The sequence below is a fragment of the Pagrus major genome, chromosome 21, assembly GCF_040436345.1.
Source record: "Pagrus major chromosome 21, Pma_NU_1.0".
NCBI classification, from domain to species: domain Eukaryota; kingdom Metazoa; phylum Chordata; class Actinopteri; order Spariformes; family Sparidae; genus Pagrus; species Pagrus major.
The window spans coordinates 23,121,276-23,139,662 of NC_133235.1; the positions used below are offsets into that span (position 1 = coordinate 23,121,276).

The 18,387-nt window shown below is 41.9% G+C and overlaps 1 protein-coding gene across 1 annotated transcript in view; it reads right to left on the reverse strand.

Annotated features, from left to right (window-relative positions):
* The window catches only part of per2 (period circadian clock 2), a 28,222-nt gene extending 10,476 nt beyond the window's left edge, over positions 1–17,746 (reverse strand). The window contains exons 1-14 of the mRNA XM_073492182.1: positions 17,613–17,746; positions 10,196–10,744; positions 4,868–4,960; positions 4,549–4,703; positions 3,960–4,081; positions 3,657–3,858; positions 2,477–2,528; positions 1,797–1,936; positions 1,498–1,576; positions 1,295–1,401; positions 1,050–1,203; positions 812–926; positions 471–620; positions 65–155 (exon numbers count right to left, since the gene is read on the reverse strand). Coding sequence (XP_073348283.1) covers positions 65–155; positions 471–620; positions 812–926; positions 1,050–1,203; positions 1,295–1,401; positions 1,498–1,576; positions 1,797–1,936; positions 2,477–2,528; positions 3,657–3,858; positions 3,960–4,081; positions 4,549–4,703; positions 4,868–4,960; positions 10,196–10,626 — 1,891 coding nt within the window. The 5' untranslated portion in view covers positions 10,627–10,744; positions 17,613–17,746. The remainder of the gene's footprint in view (positions 1–64; positions 156–470; positions 621–811; positions 927–1,049; positions 1,204–1,294; positions 1,402–1,497; positions 1,577–1,796; positions 1,937–2,476; positions 2,529–3,656; positions 3,859–3,959; positions 4,082–4,548; positions 4,704–4,867; positions 4,961–10,195; positions 10,745–17,612) is intronic.
* Positions 17,747–18,387: the final 641 nt, after the last annotated feature.

Genomic DNA, 18,387 nt, shown 5'->3' on the forward strand with positions numbered 1-18,387 from the left:
TGGTTGCGCTCAAACACAGACAAATAAATGTGCAGTTGTAATGTTCGTAATAAGCTGGACTTACTGCCGTTGCTTTTCTTGTTGTGTGGCTTGGTTGTCTGCTGCTCCTGGCTCTTCTGAAGGTGAATTCCTTTACAGATTTCCTGAAATGTTCGCTATGAAATAAAGACACAAGACAACATCTGTTTTAAAAACGAGACTCCAAAATCGGTTGTTCTAGATTTCACATGTTGGTAGCACATTTTATTTAGATGTTTCAGCCCAAAAAATACAGTATATAACTTGATTACACTGACAACGATGAATATGAATTATTTTTACTCCTTGTTCAGTCTAAGAACAATCAGGGTCAAGTTATTTTGTACAAGTGCAACAACCCAGTTTCTGCTGCTGCCATATCATCCTAATCAAGCAGGAACACATGGGCTGGAACACACGGTGATAAGCTGGAGATGTTTGAATTTACTCACAGGTCTGGCTTTGTCGCTCACTTCCTCCTTCACTTGTCGCATTTTGCTCCCACTGCCGTTTTCGAGGCTCTCGCTAGAAGAGGTCATGCCCAGAATGTGGTCATTTCTGCTCAGGCTGCCGTAGCCACTGGAGCCACTGTTATGAACCGGCTGATCACAGATATAGAGGGAAGAGAGTGATCAAAAAGAAGAAGAGTTAAAAAGGCAGAGAGGATGAAGCAGGGTGAGGAGTAAATTTAAATGTAATAGTTACAAATGATTACTACTACAGGTTTGCAACATCACAGTGATTAGGTCTATACAGTATGTCCCCCTTTCTATCCCTCCTTATCCTCTCTCACCTGTAGCAGGAGCCGATGAATCTGCTCAGTAACCTCCTGGATGTCAGACTCCATGTTCTTCATCTCGGCCACAGTCGAGGACGGGGCCAAGAAAACATCTTCATTTACAGGGCCCCTGATACACAACAACAAAAAGCACATCAGCAGATAAGCTACTGGTTTATAAAATGTCTTTTTATGAATATCAAAGAGTGACGGACCATATATCCGCTAAGGCATACAGGACAGTAACACTCACGTGCGCACTTTGTGTCTCCCGATAACAAAGGAGACCTTGCGGCTCCAGGGGTTAACGAAACTGGACCAGCTGGTGTCAAGAATGATGTATTCGCCATTTCGCGCACAGAACCGGATGGACGAATGGTCAAACGGTTGCCCTGCGTACTGAAGGACTGCAGAGAAAGCCAAAATAATACAGTCAGATCATGATGCCGACAGACAGAAAAGTTTTTTGCCTTCATCTGTTACATTCTGTGGACTCACTCTTTCTGTGAATACCCAACATAATGGGCCGGTCATTGGGATGCAGGTGGAGGAGGATTGGCGTGCCAATCAGGTCCTGGGGGAGGTACCCGAGGAGAGGAACTGCCCTAATGCACAGAAAAACATGAAAAATAACTTCAAATCAATTCTATTATCCTCTGATGGTTTGGTGATTTGTGTGCCAACATGCCGTCATGGCTTACCTCTCATCCACATCCTGAAACACACAACTAGGAGTGTGTGTGGTGGTGAAGATGCGTTTGTCTGTTGGAATTCTGGGTGCTTTAAGGAAGAGAGAAGAATTGAATCATTAAAGGGTAACCCCGACCAAAAATGAAACCAAATTAGACAGAAATTAGCTAGAAAGTCTTCAATTTCTTTCCTCAAACTATCCAAGTGGCTTTAGAAAAGGATCCCTACAATTATAGACCTTTTAGTTGAACTTTCTGTTCTATTTAGTGGTCACTGAATTGACGTCTCAAACCTGCAGTCAGGTTCTTACCATCGTAACCAGAGTGGACCCTCTCAGCCAGCAGGAGGCAGCACAACTGGTCTTCGTGTACAGTGTCTTGGACCTTCATCAGGTAGGGTGTCATGCGGAATGGATAGTACTTCAGATCACCCTCGCACTCCTTCCCACCACTGGAAATGAGTGAGAAGAAATGTTAAATTAAATCAAGTCATATTAAAATTGTCTGTTCTCTTTAAGTACCATCTGTGCCCAAGTTTGTGTGCATTTTACATTTCAAGTTTTTCAACACAAGGGGGCAGTGTTAACTGTTTTTCCATCAGTAACAGCCTACATTGAATGAGAGTGAGTAAATGTAGGTAAGTGCATTCTTAGATTTCTAGTTTGAGACTTAAAGTGTGATGACAATTCATGGTCATTTTTACACCAGGTCAGTGCTTAGATCAGAGCGAGAGTTTAAGTTTTAGGCATGTTGAAGGGGTTTGGAAGTCAATGGAAAATATTGACAGTATAGTACAGGGCAGTGAGGTGTGGGTGAGTGTGTTTTAAATATGTATAACACTGACCTGGAAAAAGCATCTGATTACAGTTTACAAGCATATGATGTCACAAACTAGTTCAAAAACATCTAGAGTGGAACGAAAAGTATGAATAAAACCACAAACAGGTACGAGCAGCAGATGGCCTGACACCATGTTTGAACCAACACCCACCTGATACGACAGAAAAAGGACTTCTCCTGCATGCAGTCAGACGGTGACGACTCTGAAACGGGGAAAGAATGTTTTAATTCAAAAGCAACATGATCCAGCTGAATGCTGGTCACGGTCACAGCTCCCGTAGGCGATCAAGCATTGATTAATTCTATCCAAAAACATCATCTAGGAGCGCAGCTCTGCACTTAACTGCAATGAATTTAATCAGGGTTGAGTCTCATTTTGGTGTATTAGTCAAAATAACATAGGGAAAAATATATTAAATAATGAGACAGCTCAGTCTATTCTATCCAGCTGAGTAAAAACGGGCAACTATATTCATTCTCATTAATGACTGAGGTCAGGTCAACTTGAACTTCATGCCCCATGCTGATGGCAGCCTGTGCATTATAGACTTACTAGGGGTCTTATTCACTCATTTATTTCTCTAATACATTTTCGTATGCATCCAAAGTACTTTGAGAATACTTTTAGACAGTGAGAATGAGCCATGTACATGGCTAATGAAAAAGAATATTCTCCTGACATTCCAGTTTACATGCTTACTGTGATTACACGCCCTAACATGTTATTGTTGGCATGGCAGCTGTGTTTAACCCTCTGACCACTAATCTAGGCTTTTCTTTTGTGCGTTCATCTCTACCTGTTGGTGAGTTTGTTTGTGTACAACGTATCCATGACAACACACAGAGCTGACTGTAAACAGGAAAGGAGCTGTGTGTCACAAACTGCGGTAAAAAGGCTGGAGCAACAGCAACTTGTACCATTTTGCTTCTTTGTGTCGAATTAAAAAAACCTGTTGCTATCCAAGCCTTTCATAATATTTAAAAGCGGCTGTGTTTAACCTTCTGACCAGAAATCTGGGCTTTTCTTTTGTGCGTTCATCTCTAACCCAGCTAACTGTTGGTGAGTTCGTCTGTGTACAACGTATCCATGACAACACACAGAGCTGACTGCGGTAAAAAGCCCTACTGAGACACATATTACAAATGCACTGTATTCATGTCCAAAGAATGCTCCCAAAACCCGGATAATTGAAAACATATCTCACATGTCGTAATCAGCAAATGCTACAGTCGAAACAAGGACTAATTTGGAATACTGAAATATAAAATGCTGGGAATGTGGGAATATTAGTGTGCATGTAAATGCAGCCACTGTGTCTGCAGACATGTACCTGCTCCAGTGCACATGCTCCAGGAGGGCAGGCGGTAAGGCGTTGTGAAGCTGTAGAACACACTGACGTCCTGCGGCGTCAGGAACTCCACAAACTTGGTGTTCTTGAACACATCTCTCTTACAGTTGAGGATGGAGGCAGCCTGATCGGAAATGTAGACTATCCTTCCCGTGTTGAGAGAGACTGCGACTGCAAAAATGTCCTGTTGAAGAGATCCAAGCCACAATCACACACCAGTATCAGCAGCTAAATATTATAATAAAAAGACGTTTCTATTAGTTTAAAGATAATTCGATGACTCACATTGTTTTTGAGGGTGTATTCGGAAGTAATGCTGTCTATCTCCTCTATCGTGTAAGAGGATACATCCAGGCCTGAGGGCTGACTGTCATTGATCATCAGCAGCTGGTAATACTCCTCATTGGCTGCAAGACACAAAGGGATTTATTAAACTCTGGTCAGAACATAACGTACAACATGGAATAAGAAAACAACGTTGATGAACCAAGATGAAGAGTCCAAGAAAAAGATGATGTATTCAAACTGAAGTCACAAAATTCTTTGTCGATGAAAAATGTCTTGTTGCTTCGCTAAAATGCGTCATAATGTGTAACAACCAGGCTGCACTTCTGAACCTCTGCCCGCCCATTTCCATCTGCAAACATTTAGATAGGCTAGAATTAAGCCTCTGCAGACTATTACCCATGAAACTACCGCTAAAATGTTCCTTCCTGCAGGAAGTTATGACTACATATCTTTTGGGGGATTTTATTTAGCTACAATGCATCCTGAATTCCAAAGAAAAGACATTCTTGTTGTGCAAAGTACATTCAGACAGAAATTGAACGCACAGAGAGCTTAAACAAAAATTAACTAAACTTAGTTAGTTTACCTTCCACTTGCTTGACACAGCGCAGCGCATACTTGAGGGCGTTCAATGTGGATGACTTGTTATTGTGTCTCTTCTCAGCGGGCAGGTGAAGCTTCAGCTCCTTCAGAGTTTTAAGCACCTCCTTCTGAGTCTTGGCCTTGGCGGACTCTTCACTACTGCAAGTTGCATAATCACACACACACGTGCACGGTGGCAAGTCAGATAAAAAATAGATTCATAAAAATAGATAACTTCTAGCGTAAACCATACATTTCGTAAGTAGTATTGTCGCTAAACAAAGAGGAGTTTTCAGTGTTAGAGCAGTGTTTGGTCGACTAACCTGCAGCCGCTGGTTGATGGGTTGTCCTGCTCTGAGCTCAGCAGACTGAAGGCATTTGAGCTGCTGGGAGGAGATGGACTGTGGGAGTTGGAGCTGTGGGAGAGAGAAAGATAATTAAAAATTTTGCTACAAAACAAATGACTTTAATAACCTCAAAAAAGAGAAAACATAAACCTTATGGTTTATTACGCCTGTTTAGCACTGTGAATTATGACCTGGCCTAAGTATGAACTGTTTGACCTACTTTTAGACACAGACCTCGCTGATTTATGTGAATGTGTTTGTGCACAGTAGCACTATGTGCTCCCCGGACGTGTGTCGGGTGTTGTGGGTACACCCAAGGCTGTCTGGCTAGCTGGACATCGTTTTGGGAAAATCTCCCTTTCTCGAGGGCTCTCTGAGTGTGCTATAAACTGTAATTTTGTCCGCGTCTCTGCCAGGGTTTGCTTGGTGGATGAGGCTGGCCTTTCAGCTGAAATTGGTTAACTCTGTTCGCTCTTCGCTTTTACCATTTTATTAAATTACACGTGGACAACCTCGTGTGAATCATCTATTATTTGTTCACTTCACGCAGCTTCAGGTCTCATTTAGCAGCCGGGTTACAAAAGAAAATCAATTCTGAGGTCACTCTCACAGGACCTGTGTCAAAAGCTCAAAGGTGCACAGCAGGGAAGCCCTAATACAGCAGGAGTTAAGGGGGCTAAATTCAACTAGGAGCAGGGCACAGCTTGAAAATCAAGGGCAAATGGTAGTGAATAGAGAGTTACATAAATGGATAACGCTCAATGTTTGTGCTGTTTATTTTGACGAAAACTATACTAGGTTATATAAAACAGTCTGACCGCTATTTTCAATAGCTAATATGCTAAACTACAAAATAAATTTGAAAACAGTATATTTAATAAATATTTTATGCATAGTGTGAAAGTTCATACTAGACTCTGGACTCAGTAGCTTTCAATACATCTAATGGGCTTCTTTTGTGGATGCAGCTGAAGAATGCGTGTGTGTGTGCCCCACTGCATTAACCTACAAGCTTAATGGCGCACAAATACATTAAAATGACTCATCACAACTCAGACTGCTAATTATAACCTGCTTACCTGGCTAAGAATAGAAAACACCTTTACAAATAGCCTCTCTAAGCAGAAGGAGCCTAATTCTATCTAATATGGCTTTCAGTGCACAAGAATGCAACAGCTGGTTTTAGACTGGGCAGCCCGAATGGGAATTAGACTGAGAAACAGTTTATCACAGTAAGCTAATTAACTGTGTGGTAGTAAGTCTGTGTGCAACCTTCTGTGGACTAAAACAGAAGTCTTGCATGGTCAGATATATCTCCACAGCTCTGTGTCAGCAGTAGAGAAAGGCCATTATCATTCTGCTATAGGGGAAAAATACTTCTTATACTTGCTGCGGTGGAACATGTAGGGAGGCGAGCCCTGGCATTAAAACAGCCGAAACCTTGCAAAGGAAAAGTTTACATTTTAGCCATAAAGCAGCCTCAGTATGGGTTGTATTTTGTTGGGCCAGTTGTTATTTTATCATTATTTTGTGCTAAATAGCTTATCATTCAGGTAACTTATTGTTTCCTTTTCTCTACAGCAATTTTAACTCTTAAATGATCCCAATTACAGTGTAAAACAAGAGCAAATCCAAAGGCTCTAAAGAATCAGTAGCTAAAATAGTAAACGCACAGAGAGTCACCCGTAGTTTTAGCCAATTTAATTCAAGGACAGTGACTGTGCATCTGTGTTAGTAAGACAATAAAGTCAGGCTAAAACAGAAGTAAGACACTTATCTCTGTGGGTATGTTGTCTACTGTATTAGCTCACAAGCTTACCTTAAGACTATTAGCAGCTGTGAGATACTGACTCACCTGTGCTACATCTCAGGTTACTATATATAACCTGCTTACCTGGCTTGGAATAGAAAACACCTTCAAAAATAGCCTCACTGAGCACAAGTAGGTATCTAATATAGCCCTTCAGTGCTCAAGAATGCAACAGCTGGTTTTAGACTGAGCAGTCTGAGCATGTATTAGTGTTCGGTTAGCTAATTTGTGCCGTTGTAGTAAGTCTACAAATCGTGGAAACAGGTTCCAGAAAGAGATTTCCCAAAGAGGCAGAAGAGTTTCTGCTTTGGTCTCTGCTCCGTGCAGGATATTCGTCTGCTCAAGTTGAAGATCAGGGCAAGGTGGCCTGGTTTAGAAACCTTCCACTGAAAGGCTTTGAGAAAATTTGACCTCTTATCTCATCAGTGGGTGTACGTGTGGATATCTCATTACACTGAAAAGATATATGAGATATATAAGATAAGATATATAAGACATAGTACTGTAATACATACTGTATTGGCCTACACGCTTATCAGTGCACTAATACACTAACATCAGCAGCTTTCAAGAGATACTGACTCATCTTTCAGATACAACATGTTGCCATAAATAACAGGCTTAAATGACTTAGAATAGACAGAACATCCACGAATACCTTCTCCCAGTACAACCAGAGACCTAATTCTACCGAATACAGAGTAGTCAGTTTATGAAGGTTCACCTGTAGAGCGTAATGGTCAAATTCAGAGTTAAAAAGTTCTGTCAAGCTGTATGGGGACTGTGATCGAACAGCAACTTTCAAGTCTGGACCAAATTGAGGTCTGGACAATGTCACAGTGACGTTACCAAACTTTTTCTGTGGGATCATTGTCTAGTTAGAAAATAAAATGTCCCCTGCAGACTGCAGAGAATCATCTCCTCAGCATGATTCTTCAAGCACCATGCTTCATGGTGGGGAGGATGTTTGTTCCTGGCATCATGCAGAGTTTGGCTGACAGCAAATATAGCATTTTGTGTGACAGCCAGAGTGCCCAACCTTCCTCTCTCCCATATACCATCTGGAAAATGCTAGCACCAGATGTCATGTCAACAGGTTTTTATCTCCTTGGCACTTGCTATAACATATTTAATATATCATTTTCCCTCAATTTGGATCCATTTTCACCATCACCGAAGCCCCGTTTCTCTTGATCCATGTCACAAAAGCATTGCTCCATTGTCCACTGTGATTCAATGTTGTAAAACAATAAGCCATGAAACACTTTCTAAGTTTTTACGGAAGCATTTTCTGCTCCTTCCAGTCTTTCTGTTGATCATGTCACGAGTATTCCTCTGTACTGACGCACAGAGAAAAAAAATGGTAGATATGAATCTTCACATGTGACTACAGATGTGATAGTAATCAACCACGCTGTCCAAAATGCGGGACTGTTCCTTTAACAGGCACATTAGCCCACATTGTTCAGCCACTAAGAAAGTAACCACTTTTTCCCTCTCTATTATACATGATGCACAGCTGAGGGCCACAGATGGGTCAAGCAGGATCTTTGTGACAAAAGGAAAAGCTACATATGGCAGACGCTATGGCTTTAATCAGCAAAAATCCCCATCTCAGTCTGGTGGCTAATTAATACAAATGTGTTAATCTCTAGTCATTATTTCAGCATAAATTTGGAAACTGAGTATCAACTAAGTATCAAGATTTTCATTGAACAACATGCTTAATTTGCCCTCTATACATGCTGTTTCCGGTGAATGAGATCCAGAAAGTGAGAGAGAAAACGGAGTAAGAGAAGTAGAAAAGGAGACAGAGGAGTTGAAAAAAAAAAGACAAACAAAAAATCCAAAAAATGGGTACAAAATGTTCGACATTCAGTTGAAGAGAGGGAGTGCTGAGTGAGACAAAGAAGGAAAAAGAAAGTGCGTCATTGGAGAAATAGTTAGTTATCCCGTGAGCAGACGAGGAAGGGAGCTGGTGTGCGTGAGAACACTGTACACTCCGGTCAGGAAGAGGGTGTGGTTTTAAAAAGGCAAAAAGATCTGTAATGAAGGCCGAGTGGGGTGTGAGAGGCAGGGCTTAAAGTGAGAGAGCAAGTATGTGAAATGACGCAAATCTGCTCGTTCCGCCCACTGATAAACAGCCACAAACACTGCGTTGCTATGGATATAACAAAGAGTTGGAGAGCATGACAAATCCCATCTGGCTTCAAGAGAGAGCGAGTCTCCTGCATGACATCAACCCAGTCTTCCCACTTTGAGCAAGCTATTTTATTATTTCCTACCCACTTGGCTTCTGTCCTGGGCGGACTACGTTGTGTCTGAACTTATTTTGGACACACTGTGGTCACGTCTAGGCAGTTTTGGAGTAATTTGGAAATTTCCGGCGGGAAGTGTGTCCCTTATGTCATAGAAGGCCTGAACAAGTTGCCTCGCTGACACTGCTGTGAGCTGGGATGTATGACAGTAGACATGAAGCTTTTATTCACTGTCTTTATCTGTGTGTTTCTGTGTTGTACTGGCTGTGAAAACAAATCCCCCTCAGGGACATGAGTCCAAAAGTAAAATGTTGTCTGGCTGGCACCAGTCTGAAGCGCTCAGCCGGCAGGAAGAATGTCATTGAATGTATTAAACTATTATTTAAATCAATGTCCATCCATATTTTTCTCATGGTCAAAGAAAAGTGATGGAGCGGGTTCACTGTGATTCAAACTGTATGGCCATCACAGCAGCCTTGGCTCATTCATCTACTCACATCAACACTGACAAACACATCAGACGCTGATGGCTTCAGTCATTATGAACAGACTGCTGTGGTGGAGGGCGAAGCGGACATGATTTTTCATCTTTTATTCCTGAAAGACGTCAGTCGATGTACATATGCTGAGGTTAACTACGAGGGCAAAAGGAAGAGAAGTGATGTACAGCATGATTCTTTCAGCATTGGCATTCAAATTCCTCAAAACGTTGGTATTTTTACTTAATTTGGGTGGTGATCGGAGATTGGACAAGTATTTGTCAGCTATGACCCATTTTTTGGGCCTGCTCTGATTTGAATTCATTATTTGATTCGATCATTTCTGCTGACCTACATGTGGATGCCTTCAAAAACGTATTGGTGCTGGCACTGCATTGCTTTCAAAGCAAATACCCCTGCATATTTAATGATTTATACTGCTTGTGTAATTAAGGCTCCATTATGACTGTGTGCCTGAATCAGCAAATATCATTGCTGACAGTAGATTCTTTGGGACAGTAGATCCGGAGAATTATCTTGAAAAAATGAATCGACAGTGTGATTTATCGTCCCCAAAGAGGGTGCGATGACCAGACTGAACATCACTGGATACAGGGAGGATTCCTGCACAGTGTGCTGATAACAACAGTAGCTCCCCACTCTCCTCCTGCTCTTTTACACTGACAATCACAGTAAACGTGCCAGAAAACAAAACAGGCTTAGTAATAACTTCATCATTCCTGGAGCCACCACTGACCTCTTGTTGCTTTCAGAGGACTCAAGCAGTGCTGAGTCTTTACTGTTGCCATTGGAGCTGCCCGTTGACTCATGCCCGTGGCTCTCGTTGCCATGACTCTCGTTGCCGTGGCTTTCATTGCCGTGTGATTCGGTTCCACTGCCACTGGACCCACTGCTCTTCATCTCCACGTCCTCCTCGCGGAGCGATCGGGAGCGGGCGTTCTTGCGATGTTTGTGCGGTGAGGCGGAAGGGTCCTGCCCACTGCTGTCGCTGCCCTCCGATGGGAGGCCTAGGTCAGGCCCGCCTTGGCTGTAGCCACCCATCCGGTGCAGCTGTGCCATGGAGCTGCATCCGGAGGCCCCCCTTGCCATGGAGCTGCACCCTGAGGCTCCGTCCTCATCCTCCAGCACCGGGAAGCGAAAGGGCTTGGAGTCTGAATCTTCTGACATCAGGAGAAGTGCTGCCCTGGGCTTGATCCAGGTTATTTGAATTGATGATGAAAGAAACACCGCTACCCCATTTTCACAAGGGCATTGCCTGAGAGAATCAAAGAGCACGCTGATTGATCTGTTGACAGAAGGAGATTATACATGTTAGTAATGAAACAATGCTTTTTTATTGCAACCATTTTATTACTTTATGACTTTTATTTTATTCTAGCTTATTACAGCATCTATCTTATATTCTGCGCCATGCAGCTCAGGGGGAGACTTTGCTGCAACTTGCTTCACACAATGACGATAAAGACTTTAATCTTGATATGACTCAGTGGACATACTGCACCAGATAATTACCTGAGTTAAGAAATGTAATAAGAAATGTTAGGAGTGGTTCCTGGACTCAAATTGAGATCGTTAATAGGTGTTCTTTGGATAGGGACACATGTAGACATAAAAATAACAAGAAAACCCCAAGGCACTCTACTTAAAACTATTAAAATCCTTTTAACACAAAACGTTTTGACTCCCTTTTAAGATGTAACATGAACATGCTGTGACAGTTAAGGCATTTTAATAGTTCAAAAAGAGGGCCTTGGAATTTTCTTTTGATTTTTATAACTGCCATGCTTAGTGTTGCACTTCAATGGAAAAAAAACTGCTACAAATGCAGGCATGTGCTGCCTGGACAAGTGACAGTAAGTTGCAAGTCTCTGCAAGAGCATTTCAATGCTTTAATGACATGATCTGAAATCAGTGGCCATCGAATAAACAGGAGCCCAACTTTGCTTTGCTTTCAGAGTGCTTTTGAATATGGTAAGCAATATGCAAAGTTGCATTACGAAATATGCAAAAACACAAGCATGGTTATTCAACACAAGGATTCATTCTTTAATTTGCATGCACATACACACACACAAGAGCATGCACTCAGTTCAAAAATCTTTGAGAGACATAAAAGGTGTATTTGTGTCTGTTGTCTGGTGTGATATCAAAGCACATAGCAGGGTTTAACCCCTGACCTCTGAGGAGCCCTGCAGGTGCTTCTCTGATGTACACTGAAAAAGCCCCCTGGTCCAGACAGTATGGCCTTTAAGAACAGTGGCTCTGTCCCATCTGAGCCCTCCAGCCCTTTCAAAGGATCATTCACTGCAGGATACATAAAACGCTAGACAGCATTCATCTGAATGCCACCATAGGCCACAAGTCGGCTTGTGATGCAGCAAGGAGGGGTTTTAAGCCTTTGTCACTTCAGTAGAAGATGCTATATAAATGCCAGATTTAAACAGGAACTTTGATGATTTTCCAACCAGTGTTGAATCAGTACAATGTTGGTAGTATATACAACTAACAATGGTAAACTTCTCCCCCATTTTGCCTGCAACCAGAGCCCCCCACTTTTTTGCTGTCTAGCTGCTATAGAGAAAGTTTGTTAACCAGAGTGGTCGCCATACTGTCTCCAGTATTGTGAATGAAGTAAAAAGAGAAAAAAAAAATACACAATGACAAGCGAACAATGGCTGATCAAAAACTAAGGAACAATGTAAGAATTTATAAAAGATCTATCTGGCATGAACCACCTTGAGCGTTAGATGGATTAAAGTGGCAGACCATATCATTTAGATGAAAAGGTAGTCGCCGCTGCTCCAGCCCATAATGACATAGAACTATGCTAATTATACCATAGTGATGTTATCTAACCCACAGTACCTATGATCATCTCTGTGTGAGGTACTTTTGTACTGTAGCCTGGACAATGTCACAGTGACGTTACCAAATTGAATTCCACATTTACAGTCAATGAAACAAATATATGTCTGACCTGTTCATTAAGGTCAAACTTGAGATTTAGAGCACAGGAAAATAAAAACTGTTATCTCTCACATAATCCTGTTTCTGGGCAACATGTTGAGGTCACATGTAAGCCTCAAGCCCAAGTCTCCGTGTATAACCTCCAGCCTGGCTGTTTTCCATGGATAACCCGGCTAAGCGGTAGCATGGCTTCCTCTCAGAGTAGAAAATAGGAACTTTTCCATTGCAGGTCAGAGTGACGACAGACAGCTATAGAGCTGCCCTCCGTAGTTCGCCAGAGATCTATGGTCTCTTGTTTTAAGGATCAAGCCAGTGCAAGCACAAGCATTTTTATGCAGGCTTTTCTGAATGTGGCATCCACACTTTGCTGAGAGTTTGAGTTTGTATGTAATGTTAGAAAGGTGGTTTCAACAGACAAATGTGGCTGACTGAAGGGAAAAAGTTTAAAGCTTCATGAGCCTAATGATGGCGTTGACGTAAATCTTCACTGACTTATGACCAAGTGTTTAATGTTGCCTCTCCTTATTATTGATTCAGGGAAGCATTTAAAAACACTGGATTTGCCAGCAATAATATTTATTTCAAGGGAGTTTTTAGTGAAGACTGTATAGTATAATGGTCGTATGCTCCGAGAAGCTAATCCTCTCCTATTTCCACTAACAGTTTAGAGCATTAGCTAAACATTGGCTCCACCAAAGAGCACAGGCCAAAGCAATAGAGCAACGTCTTACAAACATTGACCAAGCATAGACACATCTGATATTCATTATTTAGGCAAAACCTACTTAAAATGGCAATTCCAGAAAGAGTATGTGAGGTAAAGACAGGGACATCAGAAGACTGAAGTCTCTTCTCTGAAGTCCTTTTGCAGAGAAGAGGCTGAGGAGACAGCTGCAGGAACTTCCTGACTATGTATCAAGACCTTTATCAGAAAGTTTCTCCAGTCATGGCTGACAAAAATGACTGTAGTTAAACGTTCCCATTAATGATTAATCAATCTGTCAGCCCTTTCGGAGAGCAGCAAGTTCACAATCACCAGTCGGCTTATCACTGACCTGCTGCAAAGTAAGCATCTTTCCCCACAGTCGATGTTACTGTGTGAACTGGGTCAAAACAATCAAAAAGAATCCAGAGTTCTACAGTTTGGAGACCATAAGATGAACTCGAGTGATGGTTGTTGAAGATTTGTGCAGCACTCGAGCTCGGCGCTATGATTAAGCCATTTACCGCGGAATGAGATAAAGAGCTTCAATAGAAAACCTTTTATCACACACTGTGGACCATCTAACTGAGATATTACTCAGCCAGCATATTATACATACTGAACATCGTGCTGAACAAGGATTTTGGTGCACAAAGAAGTTTTCAGTCCGCTACTCTGACTGCTACTTAAAGTCTAGTCCAAAGTTTAAGGGCTGGCTTCCAATGTGGCCGAGTTTACTCAGCTTGCCACAGCAACTGCTAGGCATTCACCTCATTACCTTGTTATAACCACAATCTGTTGGCTCAATACCAGCTGACAGGTCAGAGAGAGAGATAAGGAGAGACTATTTAAACATGGGTCCGACAAGGATGCTACAGTTCAACCAACTCTCCCTAATCCTTAAGAGAAAGCATCAGGTAAGGGATCCACTCCTAATCAAAATTTAGCCTAGTCATATATATTGTGTCACTCAGAAGGGACAAGCTAATATTTATTTTAAAACAATTAGAATTAGTCAGATGACTTATTATACAGGTTTACTTCATTTCTATGTTTACAAAAACCGAGAACTCGATCAAAAATAGTGCGGTTGCTCAAATTTCCCCTTGCTTAAAAGACAATTAACAACAACAGTCAATAAACAGCATACAATAAAAGCCATTAACAGTGTTTAATATTGGTACGTCACTTTTTGACCACCTGTTACTATTCCTGATGTCCAGTCCACCTCTGCAGTAACAATTCTGAGGATACTATCTTTCTGTCATTGCCTAAATCTGTTTCATCCTGTTGGGCGGCTTCAGGAAATGAGGCCGAGGAGAGTAACGTTGATTTCCTGTGTTCCCACTTTCTGTAAAGATGTCTTAGTGTCACTTTTCCCTAATCAACTTCCCCTGGTTTTTCACGATCTATAAATACAGACTATGACATATTTAAATGTCCATTATGATGCTATTCCTCACTGGTGGCAGGTCTAGGAAGCAGTTACATTGGACATTAAGATAGGCACAACGAGGAACAGGTGGCTAACGAGGCAAGATGAGGAACATAACACAATTATAGGATATATTTTACTCCTCTTGGGCCCTTCAGTCATTTTAATGCAATCATGGAATCGTTCTGGGCTATCAAGGAACAGCATCTTTACCTGTTGGGAACATGTTGCTCACTTGGCCTTTCTGAATCTTACGGGACTTCAAGAGACAATTGAGAAGAAATCACTCTTGTAGTGTAGAAAGGATGGAACACTCCACTCAGACGTGGCTTAAAACCATTACAGCTAAGACTGTAAACAGGGAGGGATATTAAAATTTGAATTACTTCTGTTATGCTCATTATGTTCCTCTTTTTGACTGTTGTGTAACTGATGTTTTCCACAGGAAATATTCAGACATAATTGTACAAAACACACGAAATTTGTATTAAAAATTCCAAATCATAAAATATTCCCTATCTCACATTTGCGTGACAGTGCTCTGGTCGTATTATCTAATGTGTCAGTATAACTGTATCAATGACAGAGGCAATAATTCTATTAACTAGAGTGTCCAGTCACCGTCTTGCACAAGTGACTCAATCTGCATGAGGACTTACATAAGTTTACAATGAGTGGGTCCAGACAGGGTACAACGCTGCATACGTACAGCTATTATAACAGTCTAAAGAGCCACTTTGATTCGATTGAAAGCAAAGATAGTAAGTTATCCTCAATTTAGGATTATTTTTGCTGCAACAATTGCTTTTTAAACTCTTCTTGGGGCTAGCAATAGTACTGAAAGTGACAATTCCTCATAAATTAGTACTCTTCAGACTACGGATTTGTTTAGAGAAAATTCAATACTGAAAGTTTACATATTATTATCATTACTTTTAGTTTTAAAAGAAGTACATTTTGAAAGGATACATTTATCAAAAAATTAAAAGTCAGTCAGTATCCTTGTAACCTGGGGTTTCATCAGTCTCTTGCAGCATTCTTTGATATGTTCTTTTTCCTACTTTAATGTGATTTCTCACAGTAATTTGGATTCTTCTGTGCATGTAAATATAGTCGTAAATGTTCAACCCTTAAGGCAAAAAAGTGTCATGACTTTTTTCACGAACAGACATGACTGAGGTTGTTTCCTCGTTGCCTGACCTACATCTATCTTCAACTATCATAAATATTTTTAATGGATCAGATGCACACTAGACACTACACTGCACCTTCCAAGACCACCCAAAGATTTATCCATTTTCCACGTGGCTAAAAAGAGGCACAGAGGCCTTAATGTTCAGACTGAGAAGTTACTGTTCTATTACAGAGGGAAGATTAAATGTGCTATTTTTGGAGTCAGTTCCCAGACCACCAAAGTTCGGATAGTGAACTTCACATTGAGCCACTGACTGTTGGTGGTAAACTGCTGCACAGATGCTGTGGCACATTTTTAATTTGAGATATTGCATTTAAAAACATATACTTTAGAGGAACCACAGGTTGAAAACATAATAAAATATTATCCGCTTTGAAATCATTTGTCCAATCCTTGCATAAAGTTATTTGCGTGCACTTGAGCTCATGCTGAAATTGTAGGCGGTGAAGTTTGTACCCGGCACAATGCCAAACTTTCCACTGACTGCGACTGGAAGACAAACTGGTACAAATGACTGCTCCCTTGCCAGACTTACATGCGTCAGTCATGCTTTCTCCTCCCACTACAGCCAGACTTGCTGCTGACATACTGAGTGGAGCTGGACTTTGACACATTAAGTTTCATATTTCAGTGCTTAATACTGAACACTTTACCGGTTAAGGAAGAAAAGCTATTTCATTGTGTCAGCTTGAAGACATACTAACAGCATTTGCATCACCAATACATGAAGTTTGGATTGCTTTTTCTTTGAATTGGCTTTATGTTCATTTAGGAAAAGTGATAGCCTGTGGCCTACAATCATGGTATAGGCCACAGGTCCCCTCAGACTGGTAACAGCTCCATTTATAAATAACCAGAAATAAACTGACCATTCACCTTAGTAAAAATACAGTAAAAACATACTCCATTACAACTCCTTCATTCAAACTTTCACTTAAAGAATAAGCGAACAAGTATTAGAGGTCAAATGCAATCAGGAATCTGAAGTACAAGTACTCCATGAGTGAGTATTTTTGTGATGTGAATACTGTCCATCGATGCTGATACTGTTAAAAAAAACAACTTTGTATCTACAATTTTGAGTAATTTTACTTCTTGTAATCCGTTACAGCTACAGCTGAATACACATCAAACACATGCTAAAAGTAAACTTTTTTCACAGAAAGCTCACCACAAAATACCACAAAACTGTGAGTACTCAGTTACTACCCATCTCCTCCATATACAGCTTAAAACATCATCGTCAAAACAAGATGGGATGATAAATACTTCCAGGGGGCGATGGATCCTTTACGTAAGGATTTTCCCCTCATGGCCAACTATGCAAACCAGCTGACGCCATCTCTTCAGGGGAAAACCTTAACTCACTTTCTCTAATCGGTGCCTCTGCCATGTGCTGCTGCAGTGGACTTTATGTAAGGCGTTACGCTGGAGTTTTCTCATGTGACAGTGACAGCAGAAAGCGCGTCTACAATGCACCATATGCGACTCCACCGCATATCTATGTCAGCCTCTGCATATGCGGGCTTCAATTACACTATATACTGCAGCCTTATGTAAAGATAAGTCTCTCTGAGTGCAGGTCAGCTGGGCGGTATTTCCTCTCCTGCCTCTGTCACGTCGCTGTCATGTGGGCAGGGCTGTAGTCTACTGACCAGGATTGACCCTCACACTGACACAGTTATGCAACTTTGACGTTTCGCGCTCCCACAGCATTTTACATTCACACAGCACAGCCACGTAACAGATACATCTTCATCTAGTCACATTTAAAAACGTCTTGATCACACAGCAACAAGAGCATAATGCACGTAACAGCTCGCGTGAGTACTGAAAGTAAAAACTCCACCAACCTCGCAAAACAAGCAGATCCTGATCCCGCTCCTGCTCCCAGTGTGGGAAAAAAAGACTTGTGTCTTAAAGCTCGAGTCTCAAGCAGAGATACCGGACGGGTTTCGACGGTCCCAGCCTGGTCTGACACACTGCTCTCGCCCCGTTCAGCTTTCCAGACACACCGGCACTGTGCCCTGCATCTCCACTCAGGCAGTGACCTCATTTCGAGCTCCTCCCTAAGCTCCTCCCCCAGATTTTCGCTTATTGGTCCAGAGAGCCGTCGCTCCCTACCTCACAGCGCTCCTAGCCAATAGGCGCTGCCCGCCCCCACTTAGGGCGGTGACGGCGGCCGCCGCTCCGCGCTGCGATTGGTCAGTGGTGCCGTCGCTCCTTTTACATAAGGGTGTCATCGCTTCACGTGGAAACCCACGGCTACCAACGGCGTGCGAGGAGCGAGAGCAAATCACTACGACGGAGCTGCCGGTGAATGAAGCGGTGCCGATGGTTGGCTCACAGCGGCTCAGTACGGCCGACTGTTATCTAAACGGTTATACAAGTATGTGTGTAGCCAATGTGGGTGAACCGCGCGGTGCGCAGTCATACGCGCAAGCATAAAAGTTACTGGAGTCGCATACAAATGTGATATAACACAATATGTCTTTGATCGGGGCTGTTACCGCATCCATTGTGAACCTTATGTAAAAAAATAAGTGCAATGTTGCAGTGAGGTTGCAGCCATGTTTAATGAATGTTGTGATACATACGCATATTAAAAACAGTTTTTATTGTTAGTGA